This window comes from Phytophthora parasitica, assembly GCF_000247585.1.
Source record: "Phytophthora parasitica INRA-310 unplaced genomic scaffold supercont2.26, whole genome shotgun sequence".
Lineage (NCBI taxonomy): Eukaryota > Oomycota > Peronosporomycetes > Peronosporales > Peronosporaceae > Phytophthora > Phytophthora nicotianae.
Window position 1 is genome coordinate 725333 of NW_008649012.1, and position 18612 is coordinate 743944.

Genomic DNA, 18612 nt, shown 5'->3' on the forward strand with positions numbered 1-18612 from the left:
TATGCCCGTACCGAATGGACTGAGAGTTCTTAGCGCGGCACATGAGATTCCAACAGGTAAGAAGAAAAATATGACCGAATACATCCTGTGTTTTTGGTAGACTGGAGCATCGACCTTGCCACAGCCCTATACATTGAAAAGCGGAATGGCTCTTTTCCTTCTCGAAGACTTTCGTTACTGTTCTGGGCAACTTGAGCCACTGTATGATGAAGACCCTAAAAAACCGCCGCATTTGAAAGTCAAAGTCATGGGGCCGCGAATGTTCGGTTGCTGGGTACAAGTACACAATTGCTGAGCGCACGTTGCCAAATGTAGACTTTCCTGTTACTCCACGCTGCTCCATAGATGTAAGATAACTCATACAATCTTGCGTAGATAAAGAGTCCAAACACACGGGACTTCGAAAAGGTGGTCTTGACAGCCACGAAGCAATTGTGCCTTCGTTAATAGTCTGAAGCTCTCGGAATGAAGTGAAAAGTGTTTGCCGTCGATCGTCGTCTGTGTTAGTATGCAGCCACTCCACAAAGCGAGCTATTGCACATAAATAGGTGTACTTGGTCTTCTCCGCTGTCGTATTCTCCAGCACTTCTTCAACGTGTGCATCGAGCTCGCCCATCGTTGCACTTAGCTCAGTAACCTTTCAAGAACACATAAATATTTTCAGCCAATCACAATCGTCTAATAATCTTAGTGCAATTCGCACGGCGAATTCCATCCATCTATACTTCAAGATCCTCAAACCGATGGCGACTTCGTTCAGCTCGCGCTTCCGTCGCGGCGGCGGCGCTGCTACAGCTAAAGGCGGCGGTGATGAGCGTGTGGATGAGATGCTGAGCGACAGCTCGGACGACGGGTCCCCTCTGGGCGGCGATGTGCGGCGCAACGCAGCGAAGAAGCCGACGCCCAGTCGCTCGAACGACAGCTCGCTGCGATCTTCGAGCGCATCAGAAGGAGGCGGTGCTGTGGCTCCGCGCAGTGGAGGAACTAACGCTGGGAGTGCGAAGAGTGAACACAGCGATGCAGAGAAGAACGAAGTGGCTGCGGAGAGTAAGAAGGAGGAGGAGTCACCGAAGAAACTCGAGAAGCCTAAAAAGAAGATGTTTGGATCATTAGCCAGGAGCCAGACCAGTCGTACTGCGACGTCGATGAAAAAATCTGCAGGGAGGAAATGGTACAGTGACTCGGATGAAGAGGAGGAGGAGCAGCAGACAACCAAGAAAAAGCCGTTGAAAATAGAGAATTCTATGAAGAGCGACGAGGATTCAGATCTGGAAGCATATATTGAGGGATCTCTTGTGGATCCACCTGGAACGACAAGCAAAGAATCTGCACAAACACCGGTGAATCAAGAACGGTCTAAATCTAAGCGACTGAACAAAGAGAGAGAAAGCAATCGTGGAAACGAGTCTGACGATAGTGGGAAAGATACTGAACCTCCAGCTGCAGTTGACGCCGCGAAGAAGAAGACGAACATGCTGAAACTAATGACGAAAACAAGAACGCTGTCGCCTTTTGGTAGCAAAAGAAAAGGTCTTGGAGCTGGAGTTTCAGAGTCACCCGCTGCTAGTAGTCCAGCGGCTGGGACCGCTAAAAGAGGCACACCTTCAAGCTCTGAGCGCTCAACTTCAGAAGCACCACCTGCCAACAATACTGCCGCAGGGCGACCCACAGAGGTGCAGACGGGAGCTGGAAATGCCCCTGCCATCATTATAAACCGCCGCACAGACCGACTGAAGCACTCTGCCTCTGCCAGCGGCTCTGAGTACAGCGGGTCCCCCAGACTTGCTGTTAGCAACAATGATGAAGTCTTGAGTCCTGGTCTACGCAAAGTACCCGGTGCATTTCCTGGTAGACCAGGTAGTGGAGTACTGCTAGAGGGATGGTTACGCCAGAAACAGCGTCGCGGAATAAAAGGTCTCAAGAAATGGAACTCGCGCTACTTCGTGCTTTACGCCCGGTCGAACGAGGTGCGGTACTACGCGGACGTGGTTCAGTCTGCTTGGGGTCCCATTCCGTTGGGCGAGATTGGGTCCATTTCGTTGCGGCTTATCCAGCGCATCGGCAAGCTCAGCCACCCAAAGTACAAGGGTTGTCGCTTTGACATCACGTGCCGCAATAGCTGGGGAACTCACTATGCGGATGACTACGTCTCCTCCGACGAAGAGAACGCGAACAGTACTAACAACACGAACTCAAATAATGAGAAAACGACGACTTCTAATCCAGCGAAACAAGAAAAGAGCGGTACTCCAAAGTCTTCTCGGGTGTATAGCTTAGTAGCCGACTCACCGCAAGTCACGGTGGCGTGGGTGAATATGCTGGACTCGCTGCTAACGCGAAGTGCCAACAGCCCACGGCCAGACGTCGACTCTCCGGCAAAAAGCACCAGATTGAAGAAGTCTCGAGCTGTTGCACGACAGCAATCCAGTGGTCTGGACACAGAGTCATCGGTGCTGCTTGGACCCGGAGAACTTTTACCGAAGGCAGTCATCTACGCCATCAATTTCATCTTTGACTCGACGCCAGGAATCGAGACTGAAAAGTTCTACGAAGTCGAATCAGATGCCACGAAGCTGAAGGTAAGGTCGTGGATACTCCACTCTGCGCTGTAATCTGTTAACTAAACTTGTGATACTTTCCAGGCTGCCCTCAAATTCCTGAACGAGTTTGCGGGCGAGTCAGTCACCCGCAAACCAACGAAAGACGAGTTGGAAGAATTGCTGGATGCCACCACAGCCGGTGCTGTTGTACGACTGTGGCTCAAGCAACTCGAGCAGCCTTTGATACCTTTCACTATGTACGACGACTTCGCAGCAATGGCGCGCGAGGCGCAGTCTGCACCCTTCGACCTGCGTCGGAATCTTCGCGCACTGCTCGAAGCTCTGCCCAAGAAGAACCTGTACGTCCTGCTTTCAATACACTCTATAACGTACAACACTAACCACTGTATATACCTGCAGTACCATGTTGGCTTGCCTGCTTTTCCACCTGAATGACGTCAACGTGTACTCGTCCAAGAATGGGATGGACGCAGCCAGACTCTCTCATCTCTTCGCTGATTTCATCCTGCATCCTCAGAAGAAATCACCGCAAGCTAACAACTCCAACAATGACGTCGCTGCGGTGTGTCATCTGGTAGAAGAGATGATCACCAATGTGGACACGTTCATCGACGAGAAGGAAGCCCAACTTCTGGAGGACAACCGACTGTAACAAACACTCAAAGCTCTGTAAAGTCATTAAAAAAAAACTCGCCTGTCTACACCCTCAGCTCTGCACCTTCATGTACACGATGTGTTTACCGGGCACGAGGGTCATACCCAGCGAACGGCTGCCTGGAGGCAGCACCACACCGGCGAAGCGCGTCTCCTCCTCCTGGTCGCGGGCCTCCGCTTTGTCCTTGCTGTTCTTGCTGATCCCTACGCGCGTAGGAGCGAACTCGCGTGCGTCCTTGAGGATTACATTCTGGTGTTTGTCGAAGCAGTGGAAGCGGCCCACGACGACGCGGCCGTCAGAGATGCGCAGTCGCACCAGCGATCCCAGCAGCTTCATGAGCTCTAGCGTCGGCCCACCCACCGAGACCGGGGAGTCTCCATGCTGAGTCTGCTCCACATCCCCGTCCTTGCCCACGCACAGCGTCAACTGCGGCTTCCCGTTGAGCGACAGAACCGCAGGAGTCTTTGCCAGCAGTCCCATCATGCTGTCAAACTGTGCGAGTGGGTTATTCACCAAACCAACTGGTATATTTGCTCATAAAACCCAACCACCCATCGAGAATCTCTTCTTACACTTAGGTTTAGGGCTCTATCTTTTTTTTTTTTTGGGGGGGGGAATGAATACCCGACATCAACTCTTCATTGCGAGGCGATAGATGAAGACCATTTTGCACTCTATCGTCGCTCAAATTGGAAATGTTGCCTGGTTAGCACCAAATAATGACAACTTGCGGCCTTAAAATACAGCATTTTCGACAACAGGTCTTCTAAGAAGGTAAACTCTGTTTGAGTTTTTAGTATCCTGGATATACTTCATTTCTGTTAGTAACAGTCGTTGACTCTCCGATTCGTAAACAAACCTCCTCGCTTCATCGTGTTCATGCTCGGCAATCGGCCTCCTCGTCCGCTCAGTAGACCTGCCAGTTCTGCTTCATTGAAGGTGTTTTTCCCACCTGCTGAATTGGCTAGTCGACCTTTCTGTTGCCAAAACATTGCGGCTAATGCGCAGATCATCATGGCGGGTACACGTATCCAGCTTAAATCAAGGTTGGTGCCAGGAGGAGGAATTCGCGATTTATAAATGTCGAGACGGTGACTTTCGCTAGCGTCCGAAACAAGCACAGCAAAGCCGGTTGAGTGTGCTATCAGATCCTTGGCAGCAGTTATGCCCAATATCTGTGCTGATACATGTAGGCCATCAAACTCTTCTATCGCTCTTTCCGATAAATAAGTTGGCTTTATATCCTCACTATTTCCAGACAATTGGTACAGCACCAAATGGGATCCAGTCCCCAACATGAGAAATCCGGGCAGTGTCTGCACAATTGCTGGCAAATTGCCTAGCAATGGTAGCCGGAGAGGCATCAACTGGTCTGCTAAGGCGCACACGACTGGGTTGCGAGCTTCTTTCTCAATTATATCACCGCGCTGTCTCCAGCCTCCCAAGTTGTACATTTTGTACATGAGTGCACGACCAGTTGAAGTCCCGGCATATATGATGGTCGGTCGCAATGGATCCGCTGCCACACTCGAGAAGTTGTGCCACCCAGGAGCCACACACATTACTGGCATATATTGAGGCCCTGTTGCGTCCACGAAGAACACTTTGCGTTGTGTTACTAGCGCCACCAATCCCCTGCTACTTTGAATTGGCTCAAGTTGCACTACACTGCCGTCGTCAGAGCTGACCTGTGTGTGGATTTCCTCAATTAAGCTACCATTGTCACCATGGAAAAACGAAAGACACTTGGCGGAGCTATCCACAGTGACCACATTCACACGATAGTGCAATGGCACCACTGCCACTTTGCCTTGGCCGTACTGCCACTCTTGGTCGAGAGTAGTTCCGAAGACGCGCTCCACATCGATGTGAAGATATTCGCCAGGGGTTGGTGCTGTTAACGTTGACGTCGATAGCTGTATCCATGGCAGTAGTGGTGCATTTAGTTTGTGGAGACTGTCCTGTCCTACCGGACATTGGTGGTAGTTCTCCTCTAATTCTGTCAGGGACTTCAAACGTCGAGGATCACCCGCGACAATTCGACTGTTGTGCCAAAGTCGTAACTTAAACAGTACAAGATCCCCGGACGTCGATAGAACAGCAAGATGAGTGCTGCGGTCAGATACAAAGTACAGATCAGCTACATGAAACGCTTTGTCTCCTGATGATGATCGTAGATCCAGAGCGTGTTGCCACATGAGCTTGAATGTTGTAGGATGGAAAAGCCTCAAGACAGTCGAGTCCAGGTCCAGCACCAGCAAAAACTGCAGCGGTAGTTCGCCATCGATGTTCGCCTTGCGACGTGCTGCCATCTGCTGGCCTCTCCCTGCAGGTGAAACATTGGGTCGAAAGGAGATCAACTGCGTCAATACCCGACCACTCGATGGCCTGAATGTGCGTCGAGGCTCGAACCAGTCGCTGAAACTGTGCGGAAGCGAGCGAGATCTCGGCCGACGCTGCTGCGTATCAGTAGGACTCGTGTCAAAATCTGTTGGATGCCTAGTTTTGCGTCTGCTTTCGATCCGCTTGATTGTGCTATTGAGAAGTTCCGCCTTCTGTTCATACAGCTCCAACTGCCGCTCGGTCGCGTCAATTTCAACTTCCAGCACGCGATACAGCTCTTCGGCGTCCTCAGCTGCAATACTATCTAATGGCAATCCACATATTTGCAGACAATGGAGCGATATAAAGAGTAACGCAAGACGGGAAGCGCCCATGGAGAAATAGTTGAGACCGTCGCTTCAAGTAGATCAATTTGTCTGTGTCTAAATGGCTACATTTACGTCAGAACCAATCATTTGCGTTCTCCAAAGTTTTAAACACCATGATTGGCCAATAATTAGCACGTGAAAAAGTTGCAGCTACGCGGGAATGACAGTCGGCAAATTGGCTAAGAAGACGTCGAGACGCGCTCGGAAGTGCTTGTTGCGGTCGTTTGCCGCGTCTCCTACCCGCTCTGTTGTTGTCCTCCCTCTTGGTTACTGCTCTGCTTCTCCCGTCCATCTCATAAGTCCAATCGCCTTCTGCGTTGGCTCGTGGACAATTGGAGAACGTGGCAGTTGACAGAGGAAAGACATAAAGAGAGAAGAAAAGGGAGAGAACTCGGACGCTAATTAGTGCAGTGTGTTTAAACTCACTAAGAAGCAACGAGAAGGGATAGGAGAAGGGTCTCGCACCTCCAGTCATTGAGCTTCTGGATTGCTAGGTACTTTTACGTTCCGTTAAATATTACATTAAGTTCACGGGACTCGAATTTTAGTGAGCCCCGTTCGATCAACTCCAGGCGTTGAGGTCTCTCTCGTAAGGGGGAATATGGCTCACATTGAGACCAAGGACCCGTTCGGCTTCGTGGGCTCGCACGTTGTGCGAAAACAGCCTCGGAAGGGCGGGGAAGAACATGGGTGGCTCACAAGGTACGACGAGGTCCTGGACTGCTATACGCTGTTCGTGCCTGGAGGAGGAGAGCCCAGATTGTTGGCGCGAGGAGAGGTGATGAAGTTCCTGTCGGCGCCAAATGTTGAGCTTCATGATGACGACCAGGACGAGTTCCCACCACCTGTAAAAGACACCAGCACCAGTCGGTATTTGGGGGTGAAGCTACGTCGACCTCCGCAACATTCAAGAGATGATGAAAACACTATGGATGAAGATATACGGGGCCATGTTACATGTTTCCTGCCTTTTGGAGACCGATATTGTGTTGAGTATGAGGACGGCTCGGCTGAAGAAATGTCCGAGTCTGCAGTCATTGACGGCATGATTGCACTGATCAAGTCGCCATTCTTCTCATCTCCTAGTCATAAAAACACACGGAATGGATCTATCAGAACTAGAAGAAGTATTGAGGAACTGGATGGAGAAGTCACCGTACCAGTGCGACGGAAGCGACAGCGGGTCAAGACACTTAGTGACGAAGAAGTCCAGGAAATCCCGAACGGATCTGTAGCTGTGGTTGAGAACGTGGCTGACCAGCAACAGGATAATGATGTGGTTATAGTTGATCAAGCGGAGGTGGAAGCTGAAACATCAACTGAGACTGAGCCGGCACCTAACATTTTAGAGATTATGAGTAGCACTTTGGGTACTAGCACTCCACGAGAAAACTCGCTAGAAATGGCGAGTCATCCCGTGGAAGAAACCATACATATCGACGAAGGTGAGGTGGCTGGCCAGGATGACACTGCGGCAGAAGTTTTCGATACTCCAGAAGAGCCTGTAAGCAGTGGGGGTTTAACTGACGCGGCTCAGACTGATGCAGCGCCAATGGAGGGGCAGAAGGATGTCCCGTTCTACATTATTGAAAAGAAGCCGCACGCGGCCACAGAGCCTCTACCAAGACGCGCTATGGCCTTTGAGCTGCTCCGAGCTTCGCTGCTGAATCTGCTGGATCGACGCGAGGCTAGTACCGTCAAGATTGCGATGCAGTACGACTTGCTGCGCAACCCCGACGTACGAGACCGCGACGCTGTGATCCGCTTGATGAATGCTGACGGATTACTTGTTCTCAACCATTTGCTGAACTCGTATGCAACTGAAGTGCTTGAAGACGAGGAGGAAGAAACTAAAGACGATTCACCGGAAAAGATCCGCGAGCGCATGGAACGTGACGACGAACTTCTACATGTTTTAAAGATTGTGGCGATGCTTCCAACACCGTCGAGAGACCAAGTGATCGCATCGAATATTGGGAAGACTATTAATTATCTAACCAAGAAGCGTGGACCGCCAGGGCGCAAAAGTGTTCTACCCAAGTGTATCACGGCTCTGGCGAAATGGATCAAGAGTTCGTGGATCAAGAATATCCCTCCAGCTCCGAAGGTGTCGCCCAAGGCAGCTTTCAAGCCTCGACAGCCAGCGAGTCGACCTCAACAACAAGCTCGACGTGGCGGACGCGGCGGATCTCGTGGACGCCCAAATCTCCAGTTGAATCGACGACAGCCGCCGCCATCAAAGCGACCGCAGCGTCAGGTCTCGTTGGTTCCAAGGACTCCCCCAGAAGAGCAGCGCATTCCGGTCGACAACACGCCGATCCCTCGGCTTCCACGTCTATCGTCCCAGCGAGCGGTTGCTACCTCTGCTCCTGCTCCACCGCAGCCTCCAGCTCCACGTCGTGTCACTGGTGGACTCAAGCCAGACTGGATGAGACAGAAGGAGAATCTATCGCGCTCTCGCTTCTGCATTGATGATTACACGAACGTTGACACGAGGCTGTATCGGGATAATCGAGCGCATCCTATCACGAACGTGCCGGTGGTGGGCACGCCTTCTCAAGCATTGACACAGCAGGACCAAAATCCGGACCAACACGAAGACGCTGGTGGTCCTGACGGAGTGTTTGGACGATCTCAAAGACTCCGTTTTGGCAAACGCTGGAGTACTCAAGAGTTCGGGATGATGGATCCTCCGGGCACTCTAAGACAACCTCCGAGGTCATACTCGATGCCTTCTTATTCCCGCTCGCTGTACTCGGATCAGTATGCATCTGTGTATGTGCCGCCTGTGCCGAATTCGTCTCGTCGACCTCGATCCATTCTGCGGCGTGTCAGTCGGTATAATGATGAGCCTGCTATTGACGGACCAGGAAGCTGATTCCGTCTGGATGAACGATAGAGATCACTCCAGTGGCGTGGGCTTGTGAGATCAACTACTACATGTACTGTAGTAGTAGTTTTTTTTACCAGCATTCCACAGATCAACATGAAGCTTCTTGCAGACGCTTAACGTTATTCTTCGACACTTAAGTTGACCTCGCACAGAATAAATCATTGACTACTGTAGATGCTCGGCCTTCTTCGTCGGTCTTTTATTGTCCAGGACTCGCGCAGATATGAAATGAGGTCCTGGTAATCGTACAATAACAACGGGGTTAGCGGATAACTTTAACAATTATTGAATGAAATGCGGACCTTGATGAAATCTTGTCGTAGGACAGCAGAGATGTTCAAGTACTGAACGTATTCTGAGAGAGAACTCTCGATCTTCTCCAGCTTGGTAATACGCGATTTCCAGATCTCGTTCAGGTCTGTGCGGCGCTCGAAGTCACGATAGTAATCCACCAAAGTGATCACTTGCTCGGCACATCCACTCACGCCAGGACCATACTTGGTTCGCAACGCAGTCAAATAATCCTGTTCGGTAAGGGGATCATCTTGCTTGGACTCAGACTCGACCATAGCAAGCTTAGACTTCGGTTCGGATGTTGCATTTACACAAGGCTTGGTTTCGACTTCATGAGGTTGAATTACTTGCGAGGACTTCAATAATTCCAAATGACCTGCCATCCTTTGCAAGGATGTCTGGATATCTTCACACTCCCTGTTGCTACCGAATAGTTGAGGTTCAATACGGACGCTAGCGTTCTGCTTTCCTCCAGATTCCTTGCTTTCTGCACTTCGACCCTCTTGAATATCCACAGTAGATTTGCGTTTAGAATCAACTTCCGCCTTTACAACGCCAGTTGCTGGTTCGCTGACTGTGCGATTGTCAACAGAGCCATTCGCCACCGCAGGGGCAGTAGAAGCAGTAAGATCTGAAGCCATCTTCTTCACCACCTGCTCCACCAAGGCGTTCACAAAGATTCGGACCTCCTGGTTCACATGATCATCATGTTTTGTTGTAGGAGTCGATGCAGTCTTGTCAATCTTGACTTTCGCTCTCTCTTTAGCCTTGACTTCATCCTTTACTTCCGCCTTGGCATCAGCAAAGTTTTCGATGCCCTGGCTATTAGCGGCCATACTCATGTTCTCGCCGACAACAAAATACTTCAAATCGTCTTCAAAAACATTGTCGGGTTTTGGAGGATCAGAACGGGATGGCGGTGGTGTTGCCTCTTCATGGGTGCTCCCGTTTGCAAAACAGGGTCCCTGCACTTGAAACGCGTGGTAGAAAGTATGCTTGTTTGGGTTTGGAGATCGAGCAGGCGATGGTCCTTCGCTAGCTGGTGAAGCCGAGCGATTACTATTCTTTATAGTTTTTTGCGGTTTGCGTGTCCTTTTCCGTCCAATGATAGAGTTGCTTATTGATGGCGATATCACGAATTTTCCTGCAGATGGTGACGAAGCTGGCAAAGGCGGCATGGCGCTAGCGTGAATAGGTGCATCAGAAGCGTCCAGATCGGTCTTAACTGCCAGTCCATTCGCTACATCATTCAAGTTGCTGCCAGCCTTACGCGCCATACTGCGTGATAACGTTGTGTCCTCCTTGTGGTCACGCGCCTGGTTGTCCTTATCTGTGCGTGAATCCTTATGTGATAGTTGACCTCCACCCCCACCTGAACTCTCACTTCCCCGCTCGGGGTTCAGGACTTCCTTCGAGATCTTGGGCCTGTCGTTGACTATTTCAGTCGTCACAACGACGTCGGCGAGGACTTCGGCGACTTGCGGCTCAATATCACGTATATTAGACGTCACCTTTTCCGTAGAAGTGCCACTGCTACATGCTTTATCTCCACCACCACCGCTTGACGACTTCACAATGCTCACCATCTCTACATCTGCAGCAGCGACTCCATTCGAAATCTTTGCTTCATTCTTCATGGTCGCGTTCGTACTCCCATTTTGACCTGTAGCAACTGTCACTGTTGGCGTCGATGTTCCATTCTCTGAAGCTCCAATGTTTTGCATCGCATCATCGCCGGTTAAGTCAATGTGACCTGTTGCAGAAGAAGATTGGGAGGAACGTCTGCTTTTCGCCTTTGCCTTCTTCACTGTCTTTGCTTTTGTATCATCGGAGCTCTGTTTGCGTTTCTTGACGATGCCTTGGACTTTCACTCTAGCAGGGGACGATCTGGACATCATTCGCTGACCAGATGGGGCTTTAACGTCCTTAGGCAGCTGTAGCTTCATCGACGTCAGCCCAAGTTTAAAGTGCTCTAAAACGGATTGATATATGGGGAAGAATCGAGTCTTTTCGCGTTCCTCGTCTTGCAGCACGCTTCGAAAGTGACGGCGACCAGGGATGAACTCATAGGGCATGTAGATCTCGCGGCGTGCGCCTCCACTTACCTTTTCACCTCGAGTGTGGAAGTAGCGGAAGAGACTAACTGGCGTACTTCGTCGCGTATCGTACGTTCCAACAATGAGCCCTACAAACGGCTCCGACGTCTCTTTGCTGGCGTTCGGACGCTGGAATAGTTGCTGATAGCTCGTCTGGTTCTCAATGTCTCGAACAGATGGATCGGGTGCAAAAGCCGGATGTGAATGATACCAGCCCACGACCTCCAGTTGCGCGTTTTCAATGATACCACGCAGTTCAATCTCACTGCCCGGATCCATCTCCACATCGGTAGATCCATCATCACCATCAATTTCCAACGAACGACATGGAAACGCTGCCTGAATGTACAGTGTCTTGGACGATTCGTCCCATTTACCACCCAGAAAGCCAATAATCTCGCAAGTGGCAAGATGAGCGTGAAGATCTGCCACGAACACTGCGTCTGGATGTACCACGACTTGGAACGGCGGGACTAGCGTAGGTCCACCGCGACTGCGACTATTTGAGTCCTCCACGTAATCTTTCGGACGGTAGGCGGCACATTGCACCATTGTATGTGGGTCCAAGTTGCCTGTCATGAGATTTTGACGAATTTGAGATTGTTGAACCGACCGCGACTGGCGTTTACCTAATGAGCGGTCACGACCTGATCCAGTGTGAGCAGCAGCTTCTTCAGCCTGCAGCCGTTCAATCTCAGCCTTCTCCTTCTCAGCGATGCTAGGATCGTCCGTAAATACGTTATCGTCCCACACAAAATCCTGTTTGTATGCCAGTTGTGTATGCACGTCAGATCCTTCACTTGACACTCCCGTCGTCCAGATACTCGATAACGGTGTCAGAACCAGATTGCTCGGGCCCTCTTTATCTGGAACATTTGCGGCATCCTTGGACTGCTTACCGGGTTTTACTTCTGATACATCGTCGTCCTCCAGCACCAGCATTTTCGCATGTCCATTTACCTTTCTCTTCTTGAGTCTGGATGCTCCTTTGCTCTTCTTCTTCTCGCTCTCTGGGGTTTCTGTCAGATCGATTGGAGAAGGCGATCGCGACACGATTGCAGCATGAGTGTCGTTAGAAACTTCCTTTCGAGACGGTTTTCGTATCCGTGGCTTGGAATCTTTAGCTGATGCTTTCCGACGCGGCTTCGCGGGTGTGGAAATCTCGTCTTGGCCAATTTCCAGCACTTCCGTTGCTCTCCTAGAGGTTGTCTTCTTATTGCTCGATTTTCGCGCCGGTTTTTTCTTCTCTCCAGCTGCCAATACTTCCTCCTCCACAATAAATACCGCATCATCTGCACTCTCCCGGTCGTCCCAGGCATCTTCTAGTGATTCATTTCCTTGTTTCTCCTCGAACGCCTTCATCTCGTCCATACGCTGCTTCTTCTCGGCCTGACTCGGTTCCTCCAGCAGCACCAGATCATCCTCAGCGTAGTCTTTTCCCTACAGCAAACGTCCACATATTGTTACTCTACATGAACACCACTCCTCCATCAGAGAATGTGACACATACCATGTGCAGCAACTGCGTCGCCTTGACGAGTGCACGCTTAAATTCGCCCTTCTTCTTTGACCACTTGCCGCTCTTACTACCCATCACCGCATGCACGTACACCTGATAGTGCGCTGTGAAGCTTGCGACGTTGCTCGGGTCGATCTCCACGAGCGAGAAGTTGAACTTGTCCAAAAACATGACGAGGCAGTGTCGCTTTATACGATACTCGCCCGTCTCCTCGCCTGTGGTTGTATCTAGCACTGGTACCTTCTGTGGAAGCGGGACTACTAGTTCGGCTACGATCTTCGGGTCCGTGCGGATACCAGCACGCCGCACAACTTCCCACGAGAGAAAGAGCACACCTGGCCACCACGGAAAGCCATGAACTTTGGCCCACACCACGTCAAAGTCTCGGAATTTCTCTTCCACAAGCGCCAGTGCCTCATGTCGCGCTTTCAGTGCCTTCTGGCCCGCTGCATCCAGCCGAGAGCTCGACGGCTTCTTCGCACCCGGAGCCACCATTTTGGCCACGATTGACTTGTGAACACATCATGTATGTGGCGGACATCACAATATGTGGTGCACATGTATTCGTACTTAGAATGGAAAAGAGGCGCGAAGAAAGCGCAGTTTAGTGGAGATGCTGACTGACAAGATGGAGACAGCGGCTAAAGCGTTCGAGCAGCACGTGGCGCTGGACGAGGGCGTGCTGGCCACGTCGGCGCCACTGGAGATCGGACAGCTGGACCGTGTCATCCTGCAGGTGCGTCCTCTGCTTCCTATATAGGCTAATTTATGGAGGGGGTGAGGCTCTAATGCCAATGCTACAGGTGAGTGAAGGCCTAGCAGGATACCCGGACCTGAGTCAGAAGACGTACGAGCTACGCACGCAGTTGGTGGAGGAAAAGTGAGTAGTAAAAGACTCTGAAGTACCATACAGGTGGAGACTGATGGATTATGTAGAGTTATTGGCGCTGCAGGAGCTATTCAGGGGGTACTGGACCTGCTGAAGGCCAACGAGAATGCGCTCGAGTATTTCAAGGGAAGCATTGTAGGAGGTTCGTATGCAGTTGCACAATGCTACAGTGGAGAGACGACTAATACTCCTGCTGTTAGTACTGACGGGACAGCCGCTGCCTCTGCGTCCTCCGTTCTTTGGCGGTACGATCCCTGAACCTGCTGCAGAGGCGGTTGTGGCGGAAGTGGAAGCTCTTGCGGCGGAGGAAGCGCCTAAAGATGTAGCAAAACCGTCAACGGAGTCCACTGCAGCCTCTGAAGAGAGACTAGCGCCGATCTTTGCCAAGCAGCAGGGTACTGCACGCAAACGCTCGCTGGAGAAGACAACGACGACAGAATCGGGAGCAGAAGGCAAACGACCAAAGGCGCTGAAGAGCGAGAAGGAAGACAAGGACGCTACAGCGCCTCCCCTCAGAACAGCATTGGCAAAAGAAACCAAATACGAGTCTGAGGAGGCCAAGAACCGAGCCATCAACCCCACGTACACTATCCCCACACAATGGGAGCACTTGTACTTCAAGCAGGTGGAAGTAATCAACATCAACAACCGCCTAGCCAAGGAGAAGATCCAAGCCAAGCGCTTCGCAGGCGAACCATTCTTACTGGAAGGCCACACTGGCTGGTTAAAGTTCGCTGACGGATGGGTTAAGCCGGACGGGACGTTGGACGCAGCGGCGTTCCTCAGCGGTATCCACGACGTGAAGGTTCCTGTGCTAGAGCACAACTACGAGGAGCGGAATCCCATCAAGACGCACTTGCCACTGAGTTACTACGTCAAGAACTACTGGGAGCACGGCAAGTCGGATTACTATTTGCACCAGTGGCAATTCCCATTGGACCCGAAGGCTGGTCCACTGCTGTGCTACAAGAGCGAGGAATTGCCTGTGCTGGGAGATAATTTGCTGCTGTATTGGCTGGACGCTGTGCGTGGCGACAACCCTTTGCAATACCTTTTCATGGGCCAGAAGAGCACAAGAAGTCGCATGCACTTGGACCCTGGCGGTCTGGGCATCACTATCGCCCCAATTATCGGCACTAAGCGTGTTACTATGCTGCACCGCGGAGCAGCCAAGCTGGACTCAGTGCACGAGTCTGTCAACTTTCACGACGTGGATCTGGATGAGATCCCTCAACTTGCGTTCCTCCCAGCATGGCGTGTGGACGTCAAGCCTGGCCAGATCCTGTACATGCCTGAAGGAACTTTGCACGCGTGTGAAAACGTGACAGCGTGCTTGTCGTACCACCGCTTCCACGTGGACACTGTGAACCTTCCAGGCTTCTTACGGTCGTTTCTGGCACAGGATTCTCCAACAATTAACCACGCTGAGATCCTCTGGAACGCTGCACACGATGTCATGTCTGCGATGGAGGATATCTACCACGCCAACAACCAGGTCCTAGGCAATGAAGTCGGCACGCTACGCAAGCTAGATACGTTGCGAGGACTGCGTCACGCTTGCCGTATGCTGTCGCTGGAGCAGGTTTTGCCCACGGAAGACTCGTGGGACTGGAAGAAACTGCTGGACGACATTGATCACTTGTTGGTGCGCATTGATTCGAGCGCCAAGCTGAACAAGAAGAAGAACTCGACGCATGAAACGACTTTCACTAAGGCGATGGCTGCGTTGAACGGCGAGGAAGCGGCCGAGGCCAAGCAGATTATTGAAGCTGCAGCAAACAAGAAGAAGCTGGTGGCAGCCAAGACCAAGGCGCAGACTACAGCTGCAAATACTCACTGGGACTCACTGAAGCTCAAGGTGGGCGACATTATTGGCGTGCAGGTCTTCGAGAAGCGCAACCGTGCTGAAGTATTGAAGGTGGTGCATGACAAGGTGCTCGTGCAGATCCACTACTCGGACTGGGAGTCGATTTATGACGAGTACTTGCCAGTATCGTCTCTCTATCAACGCAAGAAGGGCAAGAAGGTGGCACTGAAGAAGACCCCAGAGGTGCACGAGACGGTGATGGCGCGCTGGGGCAGCAAGGGCGATCTGTACAACGCCATAGTGCTCAAGGTTATTCGCACCAATGCCTGCTACGTGCACTACCTCAAGTACGAGAAGGACTGGGACCAGTGGATTTTGCCTGGTCACATCTTCCGCAAGTACAACAACGCCTAGAAGGCTCATTCAGCGAGACTACCAGGCAAGCAAAGGGTCGAATGTGTCTTGTGTTCATTTGAATTTTGTGTAAGCGGTCTTTTTTTTTTCGATTTTACATCGTCACTAAGCAAAAACTTACATATTCCGGTATACCAAGTCAATTTCTCTGAATACGGTGAATGAGGCGAGTACTATGTATGAGGCCACAGAAGACGACATAGCTGCCCACGAAGGCGTAGAACCCAAATACCGAGATTACAGCCACGATTAGCACAATGGCTACATAGCCCAACGTGCGTTGCAACCAACGACCCCAAGCAGACGAAGCTCCAATGAACGGTAAGTCGTAGCATGCGTAATGACTAGCATCCCACCTGCTCTCACACACCCAGCAGTATTCGTAGCGACAATGGCTACACGTCATGTGATTGCAGCCTTCGTTCTTCCAAATGCGCATCTGACAATGTGGACATGCTCGCACAGCCTTCTGCTTGCCCACTGACGCTTCCCACGCCAGATACGACTTGTCCATTTCGCCTCGACAGAACCAAAACCGATGAGCGTATCCACGACAGCGGAAGCAGCCTACTGTGTCGCATTTCGGGCAGGTAAAGTTGTCTGTGCTCTCACAGATAATCAACTCGTCGCAGCCTGCTCTGGGACACCATCTCGCACTCGGATTCTTTTCATCCTGGCAAAAAATAATCAATAAATAAACCCCACCACCATCATCTTCCTGTCCAGTGTAAGCGTACTCGTTTGCGCTTCAATGCTGCTCGATACTGCGCAGTCTCGTCCTTGCCGACAATGCGTTCCATGTCCTCTTCCTTGATGCTCTGCTTGCACTCCATTAACGGACATACCAATTCATCTGCAGCATCAAACTCTCGGTCAGCAATGTACGTGTCTCCCATTGTAGCTTGCTATTGCCCGTACCTTCGTCCACTTGCCGCTCCTTGATCTTCATCTGAATATACCGCCGAATGCACTCTGCATGAAGCACATACACAGTTATCAGCCCAACAGACCTCGTTATAGAGTGACAGATAGTTCACTTACCGGCGCAAAAGCGGTGGCGACAGCGCAGCTTTGCATGAGCCTCGACAACTTCGCTCTCCACGTCACGCAGCGCCAGTATAGGTACGACATCCAGACAGATCGGACACGTATCGGGCGCTACGAACGTGGCCACAAAGCGCCGATAACTGCGCACGAAGCCGCGCAGCATCGTCATCTTTCCAATTCGCAAATCTGATAATGACAAATTCTGATTCTGATTCGAATGGTTGTCAAAAAGTAGCCAAGAAGAAAGAACACTTACCTAACTATCACGATGGCTGCGTGGGTGCCATGGACGCTGATGCTGGCGCTGTTACCAGCCAGTGCGACGGAGCTGCTCAAGGACGAGGCTGAGCGCCAACGTCTGCGTGAGGAGCTCACGCGTGTGGCCAAATATTACTCCAGACTGCTGCTGGTCTGGGCCTTTCGGGCTGCGCAGGTCTTCGCCGGGATCTCGTTCCTCTTCGTCACGGCCTCGCTGCTCTACGCGCTGCTCTATTACCTCGTCATCCCGTCCAGATTCCATGAACAGGACGTTTTCTTTAACTATGGAGATCGTCATATGGATACCTATGCCCATGGGGGACATACACCCTATGTGCCAAAGGCGTCTTTGGATCTGCAGGATCCAATACACCAGTGGCAGTCGCTTGTGGCCAAGCCTGAGCAATCGACGCAGTCTGTGCTGGTCCCTGGTGTCAAATACGACGTGATCGTGGAGCTAACAGTGCCAGAATCACGAACTAACGCGGAGGTTGGTGTCTTCATGGTGTCCACAACGCTGTATGCGAACCGGGAGAAGGGACTGGCCACAAGTGCTCGACCTGTGACGCTTCATGATATGCCAGCCCCTGTGCGATGGATGAGACTGGCCTTTTGGCTTATGCCTTATGCGTTGGGCTTCACGGAACCGGCCCAGACTCTCCGTGTAACGGCGATCAATGGATATCAGGAGATCTCCGAGTACCCTCTTACACGCGTGGATATTGAGCTGAACACTCCAAAGCTGCAGGTCTATTCGGCCAAGCTTACAGTGATCGCCCAGCTGACCGGTCTCCGCTATTTGATGTACCATTGGGCTGTGCCGACAGCGATTTTGTTCATCTTGAACATTGTCTTCGTGGAAGCACTGGCTCTGGTCATTCTGTACGCGGTGTACGCGCTGCCGCAGTTGGATGAGGAAGCCGCTGCTGATGCTGCCGTGTTGGAAGCGGCGGCAGCCGATGCGCGTGATAAGGCGAAGAAAGTGTTCGAGACAGACTCGGCGATGGAGACTGAGGATACGACGCACGCGAAGAGCGAGACACTGATCAATGAGGTGGCATTTACTACAACGAGTATGGAAACGTTGTCGGCGGTGGTTGAAGAAGCGTCTGAGGATACGGAAGACATGAAAGAAGAGAAGGTGGACGTGAAAAAGGAGCCCATGGTGGAATCCCCGTGAGCGATGCAACAGTCGTGATTGTTGAGTTGGAGTGGACAGAAGAAGTGATAGTTGCCACGTGGTTATGAACCGAGCTGTGCGTAAAGAACGAAGACAGAAGTAAGCTCCATTGCGCTGTAGTGCATTGAGGTTGCTTATTATATGAGGAGAATGGATACGCCACCAGAATCAGCTCCAACTTGCAACAGAGTAGTGCCGAATACATGAACCACAAAAATGAATATGATCAGAGCGCTCTGTGAGAGCTATCGTTTGCCTTCACTAGCTTTCCGTGCCTACACACAAAAT

The 18612-nt window shown here is 51.4% G+C and overlaps 8 protein-coding genes across 14 annotated transcripts; 4 read left to right on the plus strand and 4 right to left on the minus strand.

The window, feature by feature from the left end:
- Window positions 1–724: 724 nt before the first annotated feature.
- PPTG_11210 (hypothetical protein) lies at window positions 725–3327 on the plus strand. The gene is made up of 3 exons (XM_008907503.1): window positions 725–2579; window positions 2643–2899; window positions 2961–3327. Exons 1-3 carry the CDS (start codon window positions 744–746, stop codon window positions 3211–3213), a joined length of 2346 nt encoding a protein of 781 aa, XP_008905751.1. The 5' UTR covers window positions 725–743; the 3' UTR covers window positions 3214–3327.
- On the minus strand, window positions 2903–3699 carry PPTG_11211 (hypothetical protein; the record flags this gene model as incomplete). Its single annotated transcript, XM_008907504.1, has 2 exons — window positions 2903–3192; window positions 3256–3699. One exon carries the CDS (start codon window positions 3697–3699, stop codon window positions 3268–3270), a length of 432 nt encoding a protein of 143 aa, XP_008905752.1. The 3' UTR covers window positions 2903–3192; window positions 3256–3267.
- A 338-nt stretch (window positions 3700–4037) lies between these two features.
- PPTG_11212 (hypothetical protein) lies at window positions 4038–5933 on the minus strand (the record flags this gene model as incomplete). The annotated part of the gene is made up of 1 exon (XM_008907505.1): window positions 4038–5933. The coding sequence occupies one exon, from the start codon at window positions 5931–5933 to the stop codon at window positions 4038–4040; it is 1896 nt and encodes a 631-aa protein (XP_008905753.1).
- Window positions 5934–6049: 116 nt separating this feature from the next.
- PPTG_11213 (hypothetical protein) lies at window positions 6050–9121 on the plus strand. Its single transcript, XM_008907506.1, has one exon. The coding sequence runs from the start codon at window positions 6529–6531 to the stop codon at window positions 8803–8805; it is 2277 nt and encodes a 758-aa protein (XP_008905754.1). The 5' UTR covers window positions 6050–6528; the 3' UTR covers window positions 8806–9121.
- Window positions 7394–13243, minus strand: PPTG_11214 (hypothetical protein). The gene is made up of 3 exons (XM_008907507.1): window positions 12721–13243; window positions 9123–12650; window positions 7394–9056 (listed from the first exon to the last, which is right to left on the minus strand). Exons 1-3 carry the CDS (start codon window positions 13222–13224, stop codon window positions 8979–8981), a joined length of 4110 nt encoding a protein of 1369 aa, XP_008905755.1. The 5' UTR covers window positions 13225–13243; the 3' UTR covers window positions 7394–8978.
- A 78-nt stretch (window positions 13244–13321) lies between these two features.
- On the plus strand, window positions 13322–16528 carry PPTG_11215 (hypothetical protein). Of its 4 annotated transcripts, XM_008907508.1 has the most exons (4): window positions 13322–13465; window positions 13533–13609; window positions 13666–13760; window positions 13819–16528. In XM_008907508.1, exons 1-4 carry the CDS (start codon window positions 13343–13345, stop codon window positions 15837–15839), a joined length of 2316 nt encoding a protein of 771 aa, XP_008905756.1. In that variant the 5' UTR covers window positions 13322–13342; the 3' UTR covers window positions 15840–16528. The 4 variants fall into 4 exon arrangements, with proteins under 4 accessions (XP_008905756.1, XP_008905757.1, XP_008905759.1 ...); XM_008907509.1 differs by having other exon boundaries at window positions 13337–13609; XM_008907511.1 differs by having other exon boundaries at window positions 13337–13465; window positions 13666–16528.
- PPTG_11216 (hypothetical protein) lies at window positions 15874–17164 on the minus strand. 4 transcript variants are annotated; one of them, XM_008907512.1, is made up of 5 exons: window positions 17143–17164; window positions 16881–17088; window positions 16758–16811; window positions 16577–16692; window positions 15874–16512 (listed from the first exon to the last, which is right to left on the minus strand). In XM_008907512.1, exons 2-5 carry the CDS (start codon window positions 17053–17055, stop codon window positions 15979–15981), a joined length of 879 nt encoding a protein of 292 aa, XP_008905760.1. In that variant the 5' UTR covers window positions 17056–17088; window positions 17143–17164; the 3' UTR covers window positions 15874–15978. The 4 variants fall into 4 exon arrangements, with proteins under 4 accessions (XP_008905760.1, XP_008905762.1, XP_008905763.1 ...); XM_008907514.1 differs by having other exon boundaries at window positions 16577–16811; XM_008907515.1 differs by having other exon boundaries at window positions 16758–17088.
- On the plus strand, window positions 17112–18590 carry PPTG_11217 (hypothetical protein). The gene has a single exon (XM_008907516.1). The coding sequence runs from the start codon at window positions 17155–17157 to the stop codon at window positions 18322–18324; it is 1170 nt and encodes a 389-aa protein (XP_008905764.1). The 5' UTR covers window positions 17112–17154; the 3' UTR covers window positions 18325–18590.
- The last annotated feature ends 22 nt before the right edge of the window (window positions 18591–18612 follow it).

What these genes read in the sequence shown, in the direction of transcription:
- PPTG_11210 (XM_008907503.1), top strand. Translation starts at nt 744, where the DNA reads ATGGCGACTTCGTTCAGCTCGCGCTTCCGTCGCGGCGGCGGCGCTGCT. An exon ending in CAGATGCCACGAAGCTGAAG is followed by an intron (nt 2,580 to 2,642) that starts GTAAGGTCGTGG and finishes GATACTTTCCAG; the next exon opens with GCTGCCCTCAAATTCCTGAA. An exon ending in GCTCTGCCCAAGAAGAACCT is followed by an intron (nt 2,900 to 2,960) that starts GTACGTCCTGCT and finishes ATATACCTGCAG; the next exon opens with TACCATGTTGGCTTGCCTGC.
- PPTG_11213 (XM_008907506.1), top strand. Translation starts at nt 6,529, where the DNA reads ATGGCTCACATTGAGACCAAGGACCCGTTCGGCTTCGTGGGCTCGCAC.
- PPTG_11214 (XM_008907507.1), bottom strand. Translation starts at nt 13,224, where the DNA reads ATGGTGGCTCCGGGTGCGAAGAAGCCGTCGAGCTCTCGGCTGGATGCA. An exon ending in CGACGCAGTTGCTGCACATG is followed by an intron (nt 12,651 to 12,720) that starts GTATGTGTCACA and finishes CGTTTGCTGTAG; the next exon opens with GGAAAAGACTACGCTGAGGA. An exon ending in TACGACAAGATTTCATCAAG is followed by an intron (nt 9,057 to 9,122) that starts GTCCGCATTTCA and finishes TACGATTACCAG; the next exon opens with GACCTCATTTCATATCTGCG.
- PPTG_11215 (XM_008907508.1), top strand. Translation starts at nt 13,343, where the DNA reads ATGCTGACTGACAAGATGGAGACAGCGGCTAAAGCGTTCGAGCAGCAC. An exon ending in TGGACCGTGTCATCCTGCAG is followed by an intron (nt 13,466 to 13,532) that starts GTGCGTCCTCTG and finishes CCAATGCTACAG; the next exon opens with GTGAGTGAAGGCCTAGCAGG. An exon ending in ACGCAGTTGGTGGAGGAAAA is followed by an intron (nt 13,610 to 13,665) that starts GTGAGTAGTAAA and finishes TGGATTATGTAG; the next exon opens with AGTTATTGGCGCTGCAGGAG.
- PPTG_11216 (XM_008907512.1), bottom strand. Translation starts at nt 17,055, where the DNA reads ATGACGATGCTGCGCGGCTTCGTGCGCAGTTATCGGCGCTTTGTGGCC. An exon ending in TCGCCACCGCTTTTGCGCCG is followed by an intron (nt 16,812 to 16,880) that starts GTAAGTGAACTA and finishes TGCTTCATGCAG; the next exon opens with AGTGCATTCGGCGGTATATT. An exon ending in CAGCATTGAAGCGCAAACGA is followed by an intron (nt 16,513 to 16,576) that starts GTACGCTTACAC and finishes ATTTTTTGCCAG; the next exon opens with GATGAAAAGAATCCGAGTGC.
- PPTG_11217 (XM_008907516.1), top strand. Translation starts at nt 17,155, where the DNA reads ATGGCTGCGTGGGTGCCATGGACGCTGATGCTGGCGCTGTTACCAGCC.